Source organism: Lytechinus pictus, chromosome 2, assembly GCF_037042905.1.
Source record: "Lytechinus pictus isolate F3 Inbred chromosome 2, Lp3.0, whole genome shotgun sequence".
NCBI classification, from domain to species: Eukaryota; Metazoa; Echinodermata; class Echinoidea; order Temnopleuroida; family Toxopneustidae; genus Lytechinus; species Lytechinus pictus.
Genome location: NC_087246.1, coordinates 19,418,166 through 19,435,631, shown reverse-complemented (window position 1 = coordinate 19,435,631; position 17,466 = coordinate 19,418,166). Strand labels below are relative to the sequence as shown.

At 37.7% G+C, this 17,466-nt stretch overlaps 1 protein-coding gene across 1 annotated transcript; it reads left to right on the top strand.

The window, feature by feature from the left end:
• Positions 1 to 7,758: 7,758 nt before the first annotated feature.
• Positions 7,759 to 9,597, top strand: LOC129283608 (E3 ubiquitin-protein ligase TRIM31-like). Its single transcript, XM_054919342.2, has one exon. It carries the CDS (start codon positions 7,759 to 7,761, stop codon positions 9,595 to 9,597), a length of 1,839 nt encoding a protein of 612 aa, XP_054775317.2.
• The last annotated feature ends 7,869 nt before the right edge of the window (positions 9,598 to 17,466 follow it).

The window sequence follows — 17,466 nt, the reverse complement described above, 5'->3', positions numbered from 1 at the left end:
ACTTTCTTGAAGCACTAACAAATATTTTTGGGGCGTGATATTTCATTGTGCTTCATTGTTTATAGCATAATTAATACAGAAATTAGTGACAAGTGAGACCTTGCCCTGCATCTCAGATTTTTCAAAAGTCTACTAATGTCGTTAGACAGAATGATAAAAAATATTTAATTTCTATTATATAAAAAACAGCATATGATAAACATAAAAAAGGGAATCCCGGATTTCTCGCATAAGGCTTAAATTTTTGGTTATCCCATAACTGTCTAATTAAGTTTGAAATTTCATCGCATTACAATCACTCCGATCAATTATGGAAGCTTAAAAGTGCCACCCAGACTTCAGATAATCATCTCGTCATGTCTATAATCCTTGAAAAAGATGATGAGATGACAATATCTTGGATCTCGTCATGTCTACATCATGTGGGAGAGATTATCAGATGACAAGATCTTGGATCTCATCATGTCTACATCATGTGGGAGAGATTATCAGATGACAAGATCTTGGATCTCATCATGTCTACATCATGTGGGAGAGATTATCAGATGACAATATCTTGGATCTCGTCATGTCTACATCATGTGGGAGAGATTATCAGATGACAAGATCTTGGATCTCATCATATCTACATCCTGTGGGAGAGATGATGAGATGACATTTGGATCTCGTCATGTCTACATCCAGTGGATGAGATGATCGGATGTCATGATCTCGTAACTCGTCATGTCTACATCGTTTAGAAGAGATGATCAGATGACGATCATGGATCGAGGATCTTGTCATCTGATCATCTCCTCCACAGGATGTAGACATGACGAAATCCAAGATCTTGTCATCGGATCATCTCTCCACAGGATGTAGATATGATGAGATCCAAGATATTGCCATCTGTTACGATCTTATAAGCGAATCGTGCTTATAGTGTAACTCGCCGGGTAAGTTCGCGTAAAAGTGTTATATTGCAAATATAATGTACGAGCGCACAGTGAATGGGGGAGTTTATGCGAGAATATCGCTTCAATAAAATATTCACGCACAAACACTCTGTATGTTTTTTTTTTCCAACTACTTACGTTTTTCTTTTGGGGTGGGGAGTTGTAGTCCGTTCTAGAAAAAAAAACCTACATTTTTCTCATCACAAAATAAAAGAGATTTAAGACATATAATAACCTGGTAAAAAACTGCATCATATTTTTCATTTAGAGCAAATCATAGGCGATCGTGTACGTGTGCATGCAGTGGATCCCCCTATGCGTGCATCCGGTGCGTTGGTGTACAAACAAATGGTACCAAACAACACAGAGGCAGTGCGCGCACACACTGGACACATTTTCAATAAGCTAGGGAGCGAGTTACACTATAGCAAGAGTTTACAGTTTAAACTGTAACACCATCTCATCATTTCTCCCACAGGATGTAGAAATGTGCAAATATAAAATTATTAAAATATCTTATAAGACCATTAAGCAATCTAACTGTTAAATATTTAAGCATGTATCTCAATCCAACATTAAAGTGGGATACCCACATTAAATAACTGTATATAGGAAAACTAATGAATTTGTCAAATATTTAGTTTGCTTGCAAAAGGGGTTAGGTCCACAATGATAGTTTTTTTTTAAATATATAGAAATAAATTGAAGACAGGTGGATTTCTTTTATACCCAATTTCATGTTCACATGATAGGGTAGTACATCATGACAATTTAGTTTCTCAAAAGAATATTGCAATAAGTAAGAATAAAAAAAACATGATTTTTCTCGGAATGTTCCAAAGTGGACCTAACCACAATATACACAATATACACCACCTATACACAATACAAATGGGAACTACATTAAACAGATGGAAGTTTCAGATTTAAAGCGTCTAATGATAACGGAAGTTGTACATAAAAGTGAGAACAAATAATCTTTTGCTAGTTTAATGGGCTCATGGGGTTATTTGATGTTGAGATTTGAACTTCTATTCTTGAATATCATCTAGAACTTTATGGATTCGACCATGGACCTTCATGATTAGACAATGTTGGAATAGTGATTCGGGATTGCCAAATGTCAATGACTTTTTTCTCGATTCTTGCAATTTATAAGTTCGAGCTGTATGCATTGAACAAGACATGAACTAGAGGTCCTCCGTGAAATTATTTGACTGAGAGAATTTCAATATTCCTTGAATTCCATCGAAGCCAGTGATTGACGTTATCTCTATCTCCACATCACGTAAGCAGTTCACAAATTTCTTTTTTTTTCAAAATTGAATTCGATCGATTATTTATATATTTTCTTTAATATAATCACTGAAACAAGTTCAAGACTTAAAATTGTGGGGTCTTGGACCATAATGTAGACCAGGCCCCGTAACCAAGATTTTTCAAGGTTGTGTGTGTGTGTGTGTGTGTGAGAGGGTGTGTGTGTGTGTGTGGGGGGGGTGTAAGTCAAGAAAAGTTTTGATAATGTTATCATGGTCGCAATGAGTGTTCTACAGCAGAGGTATGGCTTTAATTGAAACGTTTATCGGAAAATTGCATTGAAACGGACATAATAAAGCTTTTTGACATGAAAATATCGGAGTAAAATCGCATGAATGAACACAACGTGAGAAAGAAACAACATATAGAACCGAAAAGGACAATAGACGCACAACGACGAACAGGGATTTTCTGAATTTGCAGTATCAAACACTGTCTTATTCAAATAATGGAAACGTGTATATTGATCCAAACGTATAACGCAAGTCAATGGCCATGAGTCGTGGTAGTATTTCCATTAAAAAACCCCAAAGAAATATTACATGAGATATGTATCTCAATTAAAAAAATGAAAGAGAGCGCGAAGCGACAGCTGAATTTTTTTTGAAATTTAGACCGAAAAATGCTAGTCTATTTTGACCTTTGAAAAAAAAAATCGAATTTTACAAAAATTGAAGAAAGAATATATCATAATTCACCCATTTTCCTTTCATTTTTTCCATTTCCTTTGGTCGTGAAGCGTTTTTATTTCTTTTTTTTTGGGAGGGTGGTGGGGGGGGGGGGGTGGCGGCCCCATGTTCCTCATCTGTAGGCCTACGTCAATTTATTAGATATACCGAGTATAGGATATCTTCTTTATTTTTGCAACTCACTTGATGACTTATCGAACTTCTTTGCTTTCAAAGCACCCTGCATTTTAATACAAACGAATATAGTGAGCGAAAGTGTTTTTTTCTATTCGAAGTTGTTAAACCATTATCAAAATACATAAAGATTGATAATCCTAAGTTATCAAACATTTACATTAATTTTCGATCACTACAGTGCATATAAAAATGTTACAATTGTGGAACAGATGCCAAAATTATGTTTCTAGTAATGCAGAAATTATTTTGATGCTCTAAAGCCTCCTCTATCAGATGAAACACATACACCCTGACACTCAAAAACAAAATATTTTCTTCCGCTTTTGGCTTGTGCACCAAAAAATGAATTAAATGAGTCCAATGAATGAATTGGTCTGAATTGAGTAAAATTAGGATGTCTTTAAATGTTGAAAATGATCAATAACTCTGATAAAAACTTGTTCTGTTGCATGTTTATTTCTTTACTTTCACCCGGGGATGACTTTAGTGGATTTATTGCTGTCGGTGATATTGGGTTAACCCGGATTAATGGATTATTTTCTATCACGTTTTCAAATATCTGATTTTTTTTAAAGTATGAATGTATGCTTTTTCTTTTTATTTGACTTACGTGAATAGTGAATAAAAGAACCATTTGCTTCTTTTTGTATTTTGTCATTCGAATACGCAATACGATTTTCTTTTTTATATTTAAGTTCGCAATACGATTTTCTTACATAGTTTTACACGGCATTGCGAATTTTTGGTTCAATGTACATTCGTGGAGAAGAGTAAAATAAATTATATCAAATAATAAAAAAAAACTGCTCTCAGACCATTCTATCCGAGCTGGCATGTTCTATAAATTGCCGATTTCTCTCTTCATATTCAAAAAATCTTGCTCGGTTCCTGTACCCTCTCATATGTATAGGCCTATTTATGATGTAAATAGCATATTTCTCATACTCATACTATAAGGAGATGGTGCCCCTACCCCCTTTTGAATGTTTGATTTTTTATTTTATTGATTTTTATTCATTTATTATCATTATTATTATTATTATTATTATTGTTATTATTGTTATTATTGTTATTATTTATTTATTTATTTTATTTCATCATTATTATTATAATTTTTTTTTTTGGGGTAACATATTCGTCATAATTCTAAGTTCAAATTCAATATCCGATCACTTGATTATATTTGAAAAGTGGTAAGTGCTAACAGACAGGGCCGTTGTGGAAAGCAGTTATAAAACTGACAATGCTATCCTGTATAAATAAAGCTACAAATAAATAATAAATAAGATTCTCTCTCGAAAACGTAATATATTCCAGCGCTCGGTAGCTATGCTCTCTTGCATTTAGATAATTCAAAATATTGATAATTTATTTTTGCGAACGATGTAATGGATCCCTGTATGAAACAAGAGATAAAAGAAAAAAAGATGTTTAAAGTCCGAACAAACAGAAAAGAGAAAAAAACAATTTTGCTCTCTACATATGAAATATCAGATCACTGAGAATAGGTAAAGCGAAAATTGGGAACTTCGCGATTAGTTTCGGACTAAGTCAAGTAATAGTGACAAGTCATCCATTTGTAGTGATATTAATCATCATAAATTTTGATTTTTCTCCTATTTTTCTATCAAGTTATAGCAATTAACATAATAACATAGGGAATATATGTCCTAATCTGAGTAAGTTTTTTGAAAAAGCACGTCATCGCATTTGGCTAGTGCATAAGATCAACATTAGAGTATGGAACTACTCAATGATTAGAGGAAGAGTTGGAGTATACATATAATATGTATGAATTAAAATAAAAAAGTAATACACAATTATTAAGGAAGAACGTGATAAAAGAGGAACTAATAGGAAACCAAGCTGGTATAACATTAGTCCCTTACATCTCGTAATCTGTTAAAAATAGAAATACGCATCCGCCCCCTTGTGATCCCCATCATCATAAAGTTTAATTTGATAAATATAACACAATAAATGGCGATTTTTATCAAGCTAATTTAGATATGGCGCTTATTAACAGTCGTAATCGTTCATGAAGTAAATATTCTGAGCAAACAACTGTTAAACATGAGAAAAGAAAAAAATAGTGATGTGATTGATCGACGGTGCTAGTCCGATACCGCCTCAGACGTCAATTGCGAACTTTCGCAATCTCGAGGACGGAGACATTAGGGTCCCGTAACTCAATGGTTAACGATTAATCATACACTAGATTTTTAAGATTGATTGTACATTATAGTCAATAGAATCAAACGTAGAAAACTGTTCTACAATTTGTGTTAAGGCCCTATAGAGCTGCTTTTCGTGTGCAAAATTATTTCATGCAACACCATGCATGCCTTTCCAAGATGTGAGATTAAATCCCACTTTCATGCATGTACGATTGGTTATCAGCGTATGCCCGCCTGAGCCTGCGGAGGGCTTCTACTCTGACAGCTGGCTGGAGATATGCGAAACGCTAGGCATACATGGTAGATTATGAGTGATTTTCAAACAAATCGAGTACAGTCATATTGGGTGAGGAAAAACTTACTGAATTAAGGCTTAGATATAGATCATTACAGTCCATCGAATCGATATTGCATCTAATGTTGATTATTGGCAATGATTGGTGGATCACTGTATGGCAATAATGGGTCAGACCACCTCTCCAGCCGAAACCATTTCGCATGCGTTGATATGTGCAATATAGGCCTATCCGTCTGAAAATCATCCGAATTTGCGGGGTTTTTTTCTTTTGCTCTCTCCTACACAAACGATAAGTAATCTAGCACACAATAGGTGGTTTCAGACCGCCTCGAAGTTCGCCAGTTCCAGGTATTCTCTGATCGGGAAATTTACCCCGATCAGAAAATACCAGGTATTTTGGCGGTGTGAAAGCAAACTACGCGTAATATCCCCGAAAGAAAATACCCGATAAATAGTAGGTACTTGGCGAAATTACGAGAACTTTCGCGGGGATTTTTCCAAGGTCGTGGGTATTTTGGCGGTCTGAAAGCAAATTACGGGAACTTTTAGCCCAGCGTGTCGTTGGGTGCGGCGCCGTGCATGGGTTGCTGCTGGGCTAGTGATTTTGAATTTCGCGCCTTGCTGCTTATCAGACAATACTACGCATGCTCGTAACTTCAGGAACTTATCCCGAAGGGTATGTTTCAGGGCGGTGTGAATGCAGGAATAATTAATGGGTATTTTTCAGCCTAAAAAAGTTCTCGTAATTTAACGGGGATTCTTGTGATCGAGGCGGTTTGAAACCACCTATTGTGATGGGCATTATTTTTTCTTTCCCCGAAATGGGGGATTAGATTCAAATTCCCGCGGGAACCACTTAGTGGTTTCAGACCGCCTCGAAGTTCGTCAGTTCCAGGTATTCTCTGATCGGGAAATTTACCCCGATCAGAAAATACCAGGTATTTTGGTAATGTGAAAGCAAACTACGCGTAATTTCCCCGAAAGAAAATACCCGCTAAATAGTAGGTACTTGGCGAAATTACGAGAACTTTCGCGGGGATTTTTTCCAAGGTCGTAGGTATTTTGGCGATGTGAAAGCAAATTACGGGAGCTTTTAGCCCAGCGTGTCGTTGGGTGCAGCGCCGTGGGTGGCTGCTGGGCTAGTGAATTTTGAATCTCGCGCCTTGCCTGCTTATCAGACCATACTGCGCATGCTCGTAACTTCAGGAACTTATCCTGGAGGGTATGTTTCAGGGCGGTGTGAATGCAGGAATAATTAACGGGTATTTTTCAGCCTATAAAAGTTCTCGTAATTTAACGGGGATTCTTGTGATCGAGGCGGTTTGAAACCATTGACGAGTGGATACCAGGCGCGACCATGGGGCTTCGAAAAGCACCCTAACCAAGGGAAGCAAGTCTTTTTCCAGAGTATGAAAATGCAATCCCTTAACAAGTATTGGAAATTTGACAGACAAGACGTAGCTTTCCTAACGAAAAATATCACTTTTTCAGTATTTTTAACATAATAGTGGATTGTTTTTGCAGTTTCAGGATGCACTTCCAATTAAATTAGATCATTTTGAGAGATTCATGAGTTGAACCTAAGTGTTTTTCTGCACTGGTGCACAGTACCCCTTTTTCTCACACAGGATAAGAAAATTAAAACGAAATCACCTAACAATTTCATGATGAAATCAATAATTCATTTAAGAAATTTTTGATTGTCTTGCTCACTCGCTTCGCTTACTCGGTATTCTAAAAAAAAAACCAGCTCATCATAAAGTACAGCCTCTCGTTCCAATATTTTGGTTTTATAACTAGGCCATTACTTCTCATAATGGAGGCATAAAACATATACGCACAATACACACCCTTACCCCATGGACACCCCTCTCCTTCTCTTTCACACACGTACACACACACATCCCTATATAACCCTTACCCATCCCTATTACACCCCAAAACCCACACCCCACCCTGTCCAACACACCCACTGCACACACACCCGCCCCACCTGCACATACACACCATGGTGAGAGTACCATGACAGGGGCATGATACAAGGACCCCTAGCATTGTTTTTCTTAGAAAATCCACGCTATCACCACAAATTACCGAAATATCACACGATATATTTTATTGGTTTTATTTATGCCCTTTCTTTTATATTTTGTAGAGTTTCTGCCATGGCTAACGCCCTAGAAGATACCATTGCTCAGAGTCTGGAGTGTTCTATATGTTTCTCTACCTACACTGATCCAAAGATCCTGTCTTGTTCTCACACCTACTGCAAAGCCTGCATAGACAAGCTCTTGAAATACCATAAAAATAAACAGAGGATACGGTGCCCTGTCTGCAGAGCTGAAACCAACGTCCCAAACCAAAATGTCAGCAAGCTACCAACAAATCTAGCTTTAAGGAATCTTATTGAGGACATGAAGAAACAACACCAGCTTTGCACGAATTGTAAATCCGATGATAATCCCCATGCTGAGGTCTACTGCCAAGACTGTGGCAAGTACCTCTGTACCTCTTGTCACAACAAACACACTCAGTGCAAAGACTTTAAAAGACATGAAGTCATAGCCATGAATGAGATCTCATCAGGGAAGGTATCAGTGCGTAAATTCAAAAAATGCAGAGAACATTCAAAGGAAGATGAGGAGTGCTTCTGTTCAAGCTGTAGAGAATTTGTATGCTTCAGGTGCGTTGTTGCTGATCATGCGGGGGAAAGACATCATCAGATCATCAGGCCAGATGCTTACGAGCGCAGCCATGAAGAGCGTATGAACGACCTGGAGTCTAAAGTTGACCACAAGAGTTCTTGCTTACAGAAGTATGTTAATTTCATTGATGGTGAGAAGGTACGTGTGAGGAAAGCTAAGAAGCAGTGTGTAGACAAAATCACTGAAGCATATGACGCCTTAGTCTTGCAGTTGACAGAAAATAAAAACAATGTAATTGATGAAGTCAATGGTAGGGCTAAATGTGTAGATAAAGATCTGGACAAAATGAAAAAATCTGTATTAGAGAACATCATTGACTTGACCACCATAGCTGGCATGGCCATGAATAGAAAAAAGGTGCCATTTGATATCGATTCTTTGGCTGTACACGAAACTTTATGTGAAGACTTAAGAGAGGTCCTCAATGAGGAAGATCCTGACTACGAGAAGCCGAGAAAATCAAGCAAAGAGGTCAAAAGTGTCAGCTTTGAGAGGAACGTTGAAAATGACAAGCTAGAACTTGGTAAGATTGTTAATGTTCCTGGAGTTCACATTGTTTTGCCCAGAAACAATAGTATGAATACAATGGTTTGTACACCAGACGGGAGAATGGCAGTGGGAAGTTCGGCGGGCGGCACGGATATCATCTCTGCCGATGGTCAACTCCAGAAGACAGTTCTCAAAGATGTAATTAACATTAGTGGATTAGAATTCCTTTCTGATGGTAGATGTGTTGTACTCGATGATTTAAACACCATCACATTGTACACACCAGAGTACACAAAGATGAATTTAGCATTCAATACTATTGGTGTTGATGAAGGTGAAATCGCTGACCTTACCGTTGACAGTGATGATCGGATCTATGTAAGCTACAGAAAAGCCAAGAAGATCCATGTGTTTTCATCAGAGGGGACTTTAGAAGCAAAGATACCATGCCATGGATATGAACCTCATCAAATCAGAAGTTACAATGATTCACTAATCATTTCATCATATTTCTTCTGCAGAGTGGGATTAATAACTGATAAACAATGTGTTGTGAAACATACATTAAAGTCATCTCTTGAAGGACTGTACCCTGCTGTATCTCAGCGGAATACAATCCTGATCGCCAAAGTGAATCACGATAAGGGTTTGGTAAGCATTGGTGAGTACACCAACGGGCTGAAGCGTATTGAGAACCTCGTTGATAATTGTAATATCCAGAAGCCTGAGAGAGATTGGTATTGTCTTCAGCAATATCTGTCTGGAGAGATCGCTTTCTGCACCCCTGATAAATTATATATATTCTACTGAAAATGATGGATCACGCATATATGTTCTTTCGTGCGCGAGATGATTTTTTTTTTCTGGCAGAAAAGAACAAAAGCGTATCTGATTAGTTCTTGTTTTCGTTTTTACAAACGCATTTTGTTACTTCTAAAAATGCAACAAACAAACTTCGGCTTCACTATGGTATCTTGTATTTATAATTTGGTCGGCATGTTTACCCATCCAGTTGTTCAATTTTTCAATGTAAGTTCGTAATCTCATGTGGTATTTAAATATTTTTCTGTCCTATTGCACTGAAAGATACAACCTATGCTCATATAGTCCTTTAATTTGGATTTAATTAAAGCTTGAAAATATTCTATATAAGAAGAGGAACTCTTCTGTTCGATAAGTAGTATTGATATGGTAATGATCCACATGAATGCTTAGTATTCCTTTCATTATTTAATGTTGAAATAAAGTGTGTAATGTTTATCTTGTAAAATCGTGATCATGTTTGACCTTAATGTAAATAGATATGCTTCTCATAACGGTTTTAAATCACATCCTTTTGAGTAAATACATCTAAGAACTAAGTGAAAGTGTCCTGCATATAGGACGATTAACGTGATAGTATTTTGTGTGTTTCAACTTCGGTTATTATTGTAGTAAAGTAATACATTTGCATTTCTCCTTTTAGTAAATAACATTCATTAATTCCATTATACATTAGTTGTTTATAATCTGGATAGTGGGTTAAACTGAAATCAGTTGAAATTGAGTTAAATGGACAAACACTATATTAATTCTATAAGCTAAGTCATGTTCTTAACATGTATTAATGTACATAATATTGATGTTCATATTTTCCATGGCTACTTAACTATATATGGAAATAAAGGAAACACAAGCGATGGGCTTTGTGAAAATACTCGGACACTTACCCCTTTGAAGTATGTTTTTGGCTATTGACCCTATCTAGGCCGGACTATTTTGGGAGTTCATATAGCCGGGGAGGCTTCACTGGCAATAGGCAGGGTGATAATACATGTATATAACATATTGATTGAACGGGTACAATTAATAAGTTACAATGCATAAGACTTATCACATAAAATAAAAGAAAGCATAATGTTATATAAGATATACTTGACTAAATGGAATGGAGTACAGTATGCGGAAAGAGGCATGTTCAATGGAAAAGAAAGGTGACTGTGTAAATTAAAGAGAGATTGAGAGAGGGGTCAGATAGTAGGAAAATACAAAAGAGAAACCATCAATTTGTGAAGGAGATATACACATTCATAATACAAGTCATGTAAGCGTCGCCACAACAAAAAGAGTGCTTGTAACGTATTATATAATTATTCATATAATAGAATATTGTTATGAGAGATGTTTCCATAAAGTTAACAAGTGCAATTATGATATTTTAAAATATGACATACTAATAAATGGTAAAACTGTGATGTAACATTATGAGTTAGCCTTGTCTGTTCAAGTTGCTTATCCTGGTTGACATTTCGATAGCACAGATAATACTGTTTTTTTTTGCAATTTCTGTATTTGTTTTTGGGTTTTAGACCCTAAATTGTTAGGGAGATCACAAACAGCATAAAATAAATACATTTAGAACAGAAAAGCTAAAAATAATCATACATTTATGATTTTTGGTTGAAAACACAATTTACATTGACTTTGTACACGAAAACACGTTTTGGAACCACATACCCGGGTGACGCAAAATTGGTCTTAAAAGTTGCGCAAGACTTGAAAGTAGAAAGTCGGCGAGCAGCGTGGTCAAAAAAAAATTGCGCGGGGAAAATATTGCGCGAATCGGTGGGGGGGGGGGGGGGGGGGGAGGCCTCCCACCGGCCTGGACGCTCTGTTCCTGGAAAGCCGTGTGCGGCGCTCTTCACATCTTAAGCTTTTTCGGAACATTTCATATACTTTCGTTACCAGAATCTTTATCGTCACTAAATAACGTTCGTTTTTTATGTTGGCATTTTTCATTTTTTTGGGGAAATACATGGATACAACACTTAATGGTTTAACTTACATATCCCTGACTTGGAATTTAAAAAGTTGAAACTGAGTACAAAGAAAATACGTTTTTTTATTATATGTCACGTGATTGATGACGTTTTTTGACCATAATACGTTCGGGGGGAGCCACTTCCTTTCAAAGATGCACAACATGATTGTCCAAGAAAACTCGTAAAGCCGGTTTAAGTTTCATCGTCGGGCGATATCTGTGCGTACAAAAGAATGGGTATCAATAGCAACTAATTTATTATTCTTTATTTCAAATGAATACTCAGGCGTTGTTGTTTTTAGTAGGTTTTCTCATAGTCGTAAACAACGTCCCCCGGATACAGAGGTTTTGTTGCTCTCGGGTACTTTCCGATTTGAGAATTATCTTGTTCGTTTTGATAATCGCGTACACGTTTTTATTCGGAAAAGAAAACGCAGTTAGTGGAGAGATCAGTGAGTGCATCACATACGGTATGCGCACACTGCATATCGCATATGTGGGTCATCATTGACATTGTTCGCCAACTTCGCCGTATTATTCAGGGTGATGGGTAAGTGAAAAGTATGGTCGTGTGACCTTACTTCGCGCGTGACCATATTTCGTGGACGGTCGTATATCTCAGAAAGTACTTAATATAGTTAAAATCTGATATCACTACCAGAAAAAGCGGTCAAAAATTATCCTGTAGTGAAAGTTTCTAGTAGATAAGATTGGAATTTGTTTAAGCTAGGGCTAGGCGATTGGGCAGGCGCGCGCACCTGCCTCGGCCGATCCTCGCCCATGCGCCCACCACTTACTTAGCACTTAGCAGGTAGGGTAGGACTTCGGACACATCCACACATAAACATCTCCAACTAAAGTGAGTCCACTAACTACCCCAACTTTCACTTCCAATCTAAAAAAACACAAGGTGAGAGGATGTATTCCCAGGGCCGTAGCCAGAAGCATTTTGTTGGGGGGTGTACCAGCTAAATTTGCCAACTAAATTTGGCGTGACAGCGCCAACGTGAGCACAGGGGGAGTCTGATGGGGGATGTGCCCCCCTACAATAATCACATGCTAAACGATTTTGAATTTTTAGAATTGAATTAGTGGCATTTGGTGAATACTTTAAGGTAAATTATACAAAGATATTTGCACTGTAAAAATAAACATTTTGGATCAAAATAGAAAGGCTAGTGTGCCGTAGTTGCTAACTTGCAGTGTAATGATATAACCTATGCATTAATAATATCAAAATCAAAGATTTGTTAATTTTTAATTGACCTTCTGTCCCGGGGGGGCCACTTCCATTGACGAGTGGATACCATGCGCGACCATGGGGTCTCGAAAAGCGCCCTAAACACGTATTTTCCATATTCTGAAAATGCACCCCTTAACAAGTATTGGCGTGTGAAACCCTACCCTTAACAAGTATTGGAAACAAAACGATACTCTTGGCAAGTAATCCCTGAAATGAACCCCTAAACAAGTACAGCTATATTGTATTGTTATGTCACGGGTCCGTCAGTCGTCGGTTTTACCTTTACACACCATGCATTCCATTTGGTTCAGTACGGCCCCACCTTCTACGCCTCGCGCAAATCGGACTCTAAACACGTAGTGTTGGGGCAAAAAGGACACCCTTTGTAAAACATTTTAATTTTGTTTTATCATCCCCGCAAATTTGACCCTAAACACGTAGCTTTCCTAGCAAAATAGATACCCTTTTTTCATTAGTTTTGTGTTTTTGACACCCTCATCACGTTACGTACGTAACGTGCCCTATCTTGAAAAAGACATCCTTTTTACGTGTTTTTTGGGTCGCGCATGGTATCCACTCGTCAATGTAAGTGCCCCCCCCCCCCCCGGGCCTTCTGTGCAAGATGTCTCAACTAAAATTTCAAGAGTGCTACTACTAACATGTATCTCTTTCAGTCATTAAAAATGTTACAGAAATTATTGAAGTTACCTTTATCTTGTATGTTATTCTATATCATATTTAACGTCTTGGTTTTGATGACCAAGTTGTTAGCAATCGATTTAAAGGGGAATCCAGTCTTGGTCATAAAATTTTGTGTTGGAAAGAAGAAAAATAAGTAAAAAAGAATGGTGAAAGTTTGAAAGAAACCGGATAAGCAATAAGAAAGTTATGGCTGTTTTAAAATCGAGATCCCTATACTATGTAGATTTCAAATTGGCAACTGAGTAAGAAAATTATGACAAGGGGCAAGGACAACTTTCTCATAGGCCATGTACTTAATTTTCAGGGATTTTTTGGTTTTCCCCAGGGGAAGTACCCTTTCCCCTGGGGTAGTAATCTAAATATGACCCAGGTAGCATATTGTTTTATGTCCTCATGAAAGGAAATTACAGTTTGAAGTAAAACTTTTTAAAATAATTACATTTTAACCATTTTATGTATTGGAATACATGGAAGAGTAGTCCTTGCCATACATCACTATGACATCATATATGCGGCCAATTTGAAGTCTCTATGAATATAGGGATTACCAATATTTACAACTTTTAAAAAATCATAACTTTCTTATTGTTTGTCCGATATTGTTCAAACCTTCACCTATCAACTTGTCTGATTTTTCTTTTTCCTCTAAAAACAAGTTTTTATTTGGGTTGGATTCCCCTTTAAGTCGGCAGTATCTGTAAGGTCCTTTTCACAGTTCAGGAGTAGCAGGTTGTCCAGTCGCCAATCTCCCATGGTTGATCTAAAAAAGTTCTTAATAAACTTCATATGACTGAAGGTGCGTTCATCCTTTGCAACACTTTTTGGTGCTGTCATGAGAAGCTTGTAAGCATTCCAAGTGAGAGGAAGAATAGACTTCTTGTCAAATGCCAAAGTGGCTGCGTCAGCAACACTTTGCAGATCTCAGTGCCACTGCCATGTCATGGAAGCATTCTAGTTCCACTTTTAATGCCTCGTGATCTACTTCTTTTGGAAAGAGTTTACAAAAGTCAACAACATCTGCCATAGTTGGAGTTGCTGGCGTTGGAGGCAAGAGCAAACGTGACATTGGCTTCACTTTGTCAAGTGTTGGCTGCATTTTCTCCTTGAATTGCAGTCTCAGTGTATCCAATACGCTCTTGAACTCTTTCCTGTAGAATGCATGGAGTGATAATGCTGCTGCAGTGTGAGGAGCGTCATCAAGCCTTGCTGGTGGGCGTCTAATGCGATGGTGCCTCTGGTAGTCCTGCTCTGGATCAATGTCCAATTTCCTGGCATAGGTGCATGCAGCCTGAATTTGAGCATCCATGGCATTGGTGTCACCATTCAAGCGCTCAAGTGACGTGACAGCTGATTCTGTTAGCTCCAGAGCATCTATGATATTTAAATCTTCCTTCTGGAGTGATTCAGCGAGATTGCTTGTTTTCACCATCACGTTCTTCATAAACATCAGCGATATGATGAAATCTAAAGTCTTCATCTTCTTTAGTATACCTGAAGCTTGCGCACCCAACTGCCTGTCGGTAGGGGTTGCAGAAGTTGTGATTTTTTCCAAAGCTTTTAGAATGGCTTCATATGACAACCATACTGCTCTGATTGATTCTGCCCTTGCTGCCCACCGTGTTTGTGACAGGTTCCGGAGCTTTAGGGCATTGGCAACATCTTCCATGCACTTACTCAGGACATCATGTCGCTTTGTGCTACTGGAAAAGAACACGTACAACTCTTGTACATCACTTTGCTGACTGGTAGAGCGTATAGTGTTCTGCCACTTTAATAGGCCCACTTTATAATTTGCCAACTATACTTTGGCTTTAATTATTCAACTTAAACCTTGGAAATTCATCCCACTCCATATTTCTTTACCTAGTCTTGCCTCTAATTTTACAAAACTAATGTGTTTGTTAAATCGTCAATAATTGTGGTATAATTTGCAAACTCACAAGCTTGTTTATATTGGGGGAGGACCGGGGGCTTACTTTGTGTGTTATTATATCTCCATCTGTTTTGTCCTTTGTATTTTGCTGACTAGTAGGGCTCTAAGCCTGGCTACATGGACTTGGATTTGCCAACTGGTTGTCTTTACTCTATAAGTCGTAACCTTCTTCGGAGTTAGTACCCCTATTTTTCTTTCCTTTTTTTTTTTTTTTTTTTCTTTCTTTCTTTCTTTCTTTCTTTCTTTCTTTCTTTCTTTCTTTCTTTCTTTCTTTCTTTCTTTCTTTCTTTCTTTCTTTCTTTCTTTCTTTCTTTCTTTCTTTCTTTCTTTCTTTCTTTCTTTCTTTCTTTCTTTCTTTCTTTCTTTCTTTCTTTCTTTCTTTCTTTCTTTCTTTCTTTCTTTCTTTCTTTCTCTCCCCCTCTCTCCTTTCTTTTTTCTCTTCCTTTATTTCCCTCTTTCTTTTTCTCCCCTATCCTCCATTTTGCCAACTGGTACATGATTTTGCCGACTGCCATGAATTTTGGGGGGTGTCACACCCCCCATACCCCCCCCCTCTAGCTACGGCCCTGTGTATTCCCTGTATGGGCAATGCATCCTCTCACCACCCACATTTTTTGATCAACAACTGTCCTTTTTCCAGCCAAACGTTCTCTGCTCTTTAATTAATGATTAATATGGGCAGTGAAACCTGATCTTATCCTCAGCATCCTAACATAGCTTCAAACCACTACGCCCGGGGGCCCACTTCGCATCATTTGGTTAGTGAAATACGTATGATCTTAATGAATTCCTTCAAACAAGCCTTAGAATGTTTTCTGGACTGAATTTCAAAATTTTCGGCTCGCGCTTCGCGCTCGCGTTATTTGATTAGTGAGATACATATCCGCTTAATGTCACAGTCCTTAAAATGTCACTATAAGGTCAGTATACCTGGTTATTAAGCGCTTCGCGTGCCCAAATTCTTTTGCTGGTGCCCCCTTGCAATGACCCATGGTACTCCACTGGTTATGGTTAATCATTTCTGGATAAAAGTATTAATCACTTTATGATTTTTTAAGGCATAGGCTAACATGACAAAGGTCATATTAAAAGTATTGAACTTTTATTCATGATTTTATATATGTGGATAAAAACACACAGGAAAGGGGAAAAAAGTCAAATATGTGCAGATATGTGTATGGGATAAATGGTATTTCCTTCACTTTATATATTTCACTTTCTTGAAGCACTGACAAATATTTTTGGGGCGTGACATTTCATTGTGCTTCATTGTTTGTAGCATAATTAATACAGAAATTAGTAACAAGTGAGACCTTGCCCTGCATCTCAGATTTTTCAAAAGTCTACTAATGTCGTTAGACAGAATGAAAAAAAATATTTAATTTCTATTATATAAAAAACAGCATATTATATTGGTGGTGATTTTTTACCTGATTGCTAAGAAAGCATGAATGCTTGTAAGCAAGCAACCAGAGGACCGACGGCTTAAGGTCCTCTCCGAAGGACCTGGTACTGAGGATTAATGCCTTACCAAAGGGCACTAGCGCACCAAGTGAGAATCGAACCCGGGTCACCGGAATACGAGTCCCCCGCTCTACCGACTGAGCTATCGCGCCTCCTATATTATGATAAACATAAGAAAGGCAATCCCGGATTTCTCGCATAAGGCTTAAATTTTTGGTTATCCCATAACTGTCTAATTAAGTTTGAAATTTCATCGCAATACAATCACTCCGATCAATTATGGAAGCTTAAAAGTGCCACCCAGACTTCAGATAATCATCTCGTCATGTCGATAATCCTTGAAAAAGGTGATGAGATGACAAGATCTTGGATTTCGTCATGTCTACATCATGTGGGACATGACGAAATCCAAGATCTTGTCATCGGATCATCTCTCCCACAGGATGTAGATATGACGAGATCCAAGATATTGCCATCTCATTTCTCCCACAGGATGTAGACATGACGAGATCCGAGATCTCGTCATCTGGTCATTCT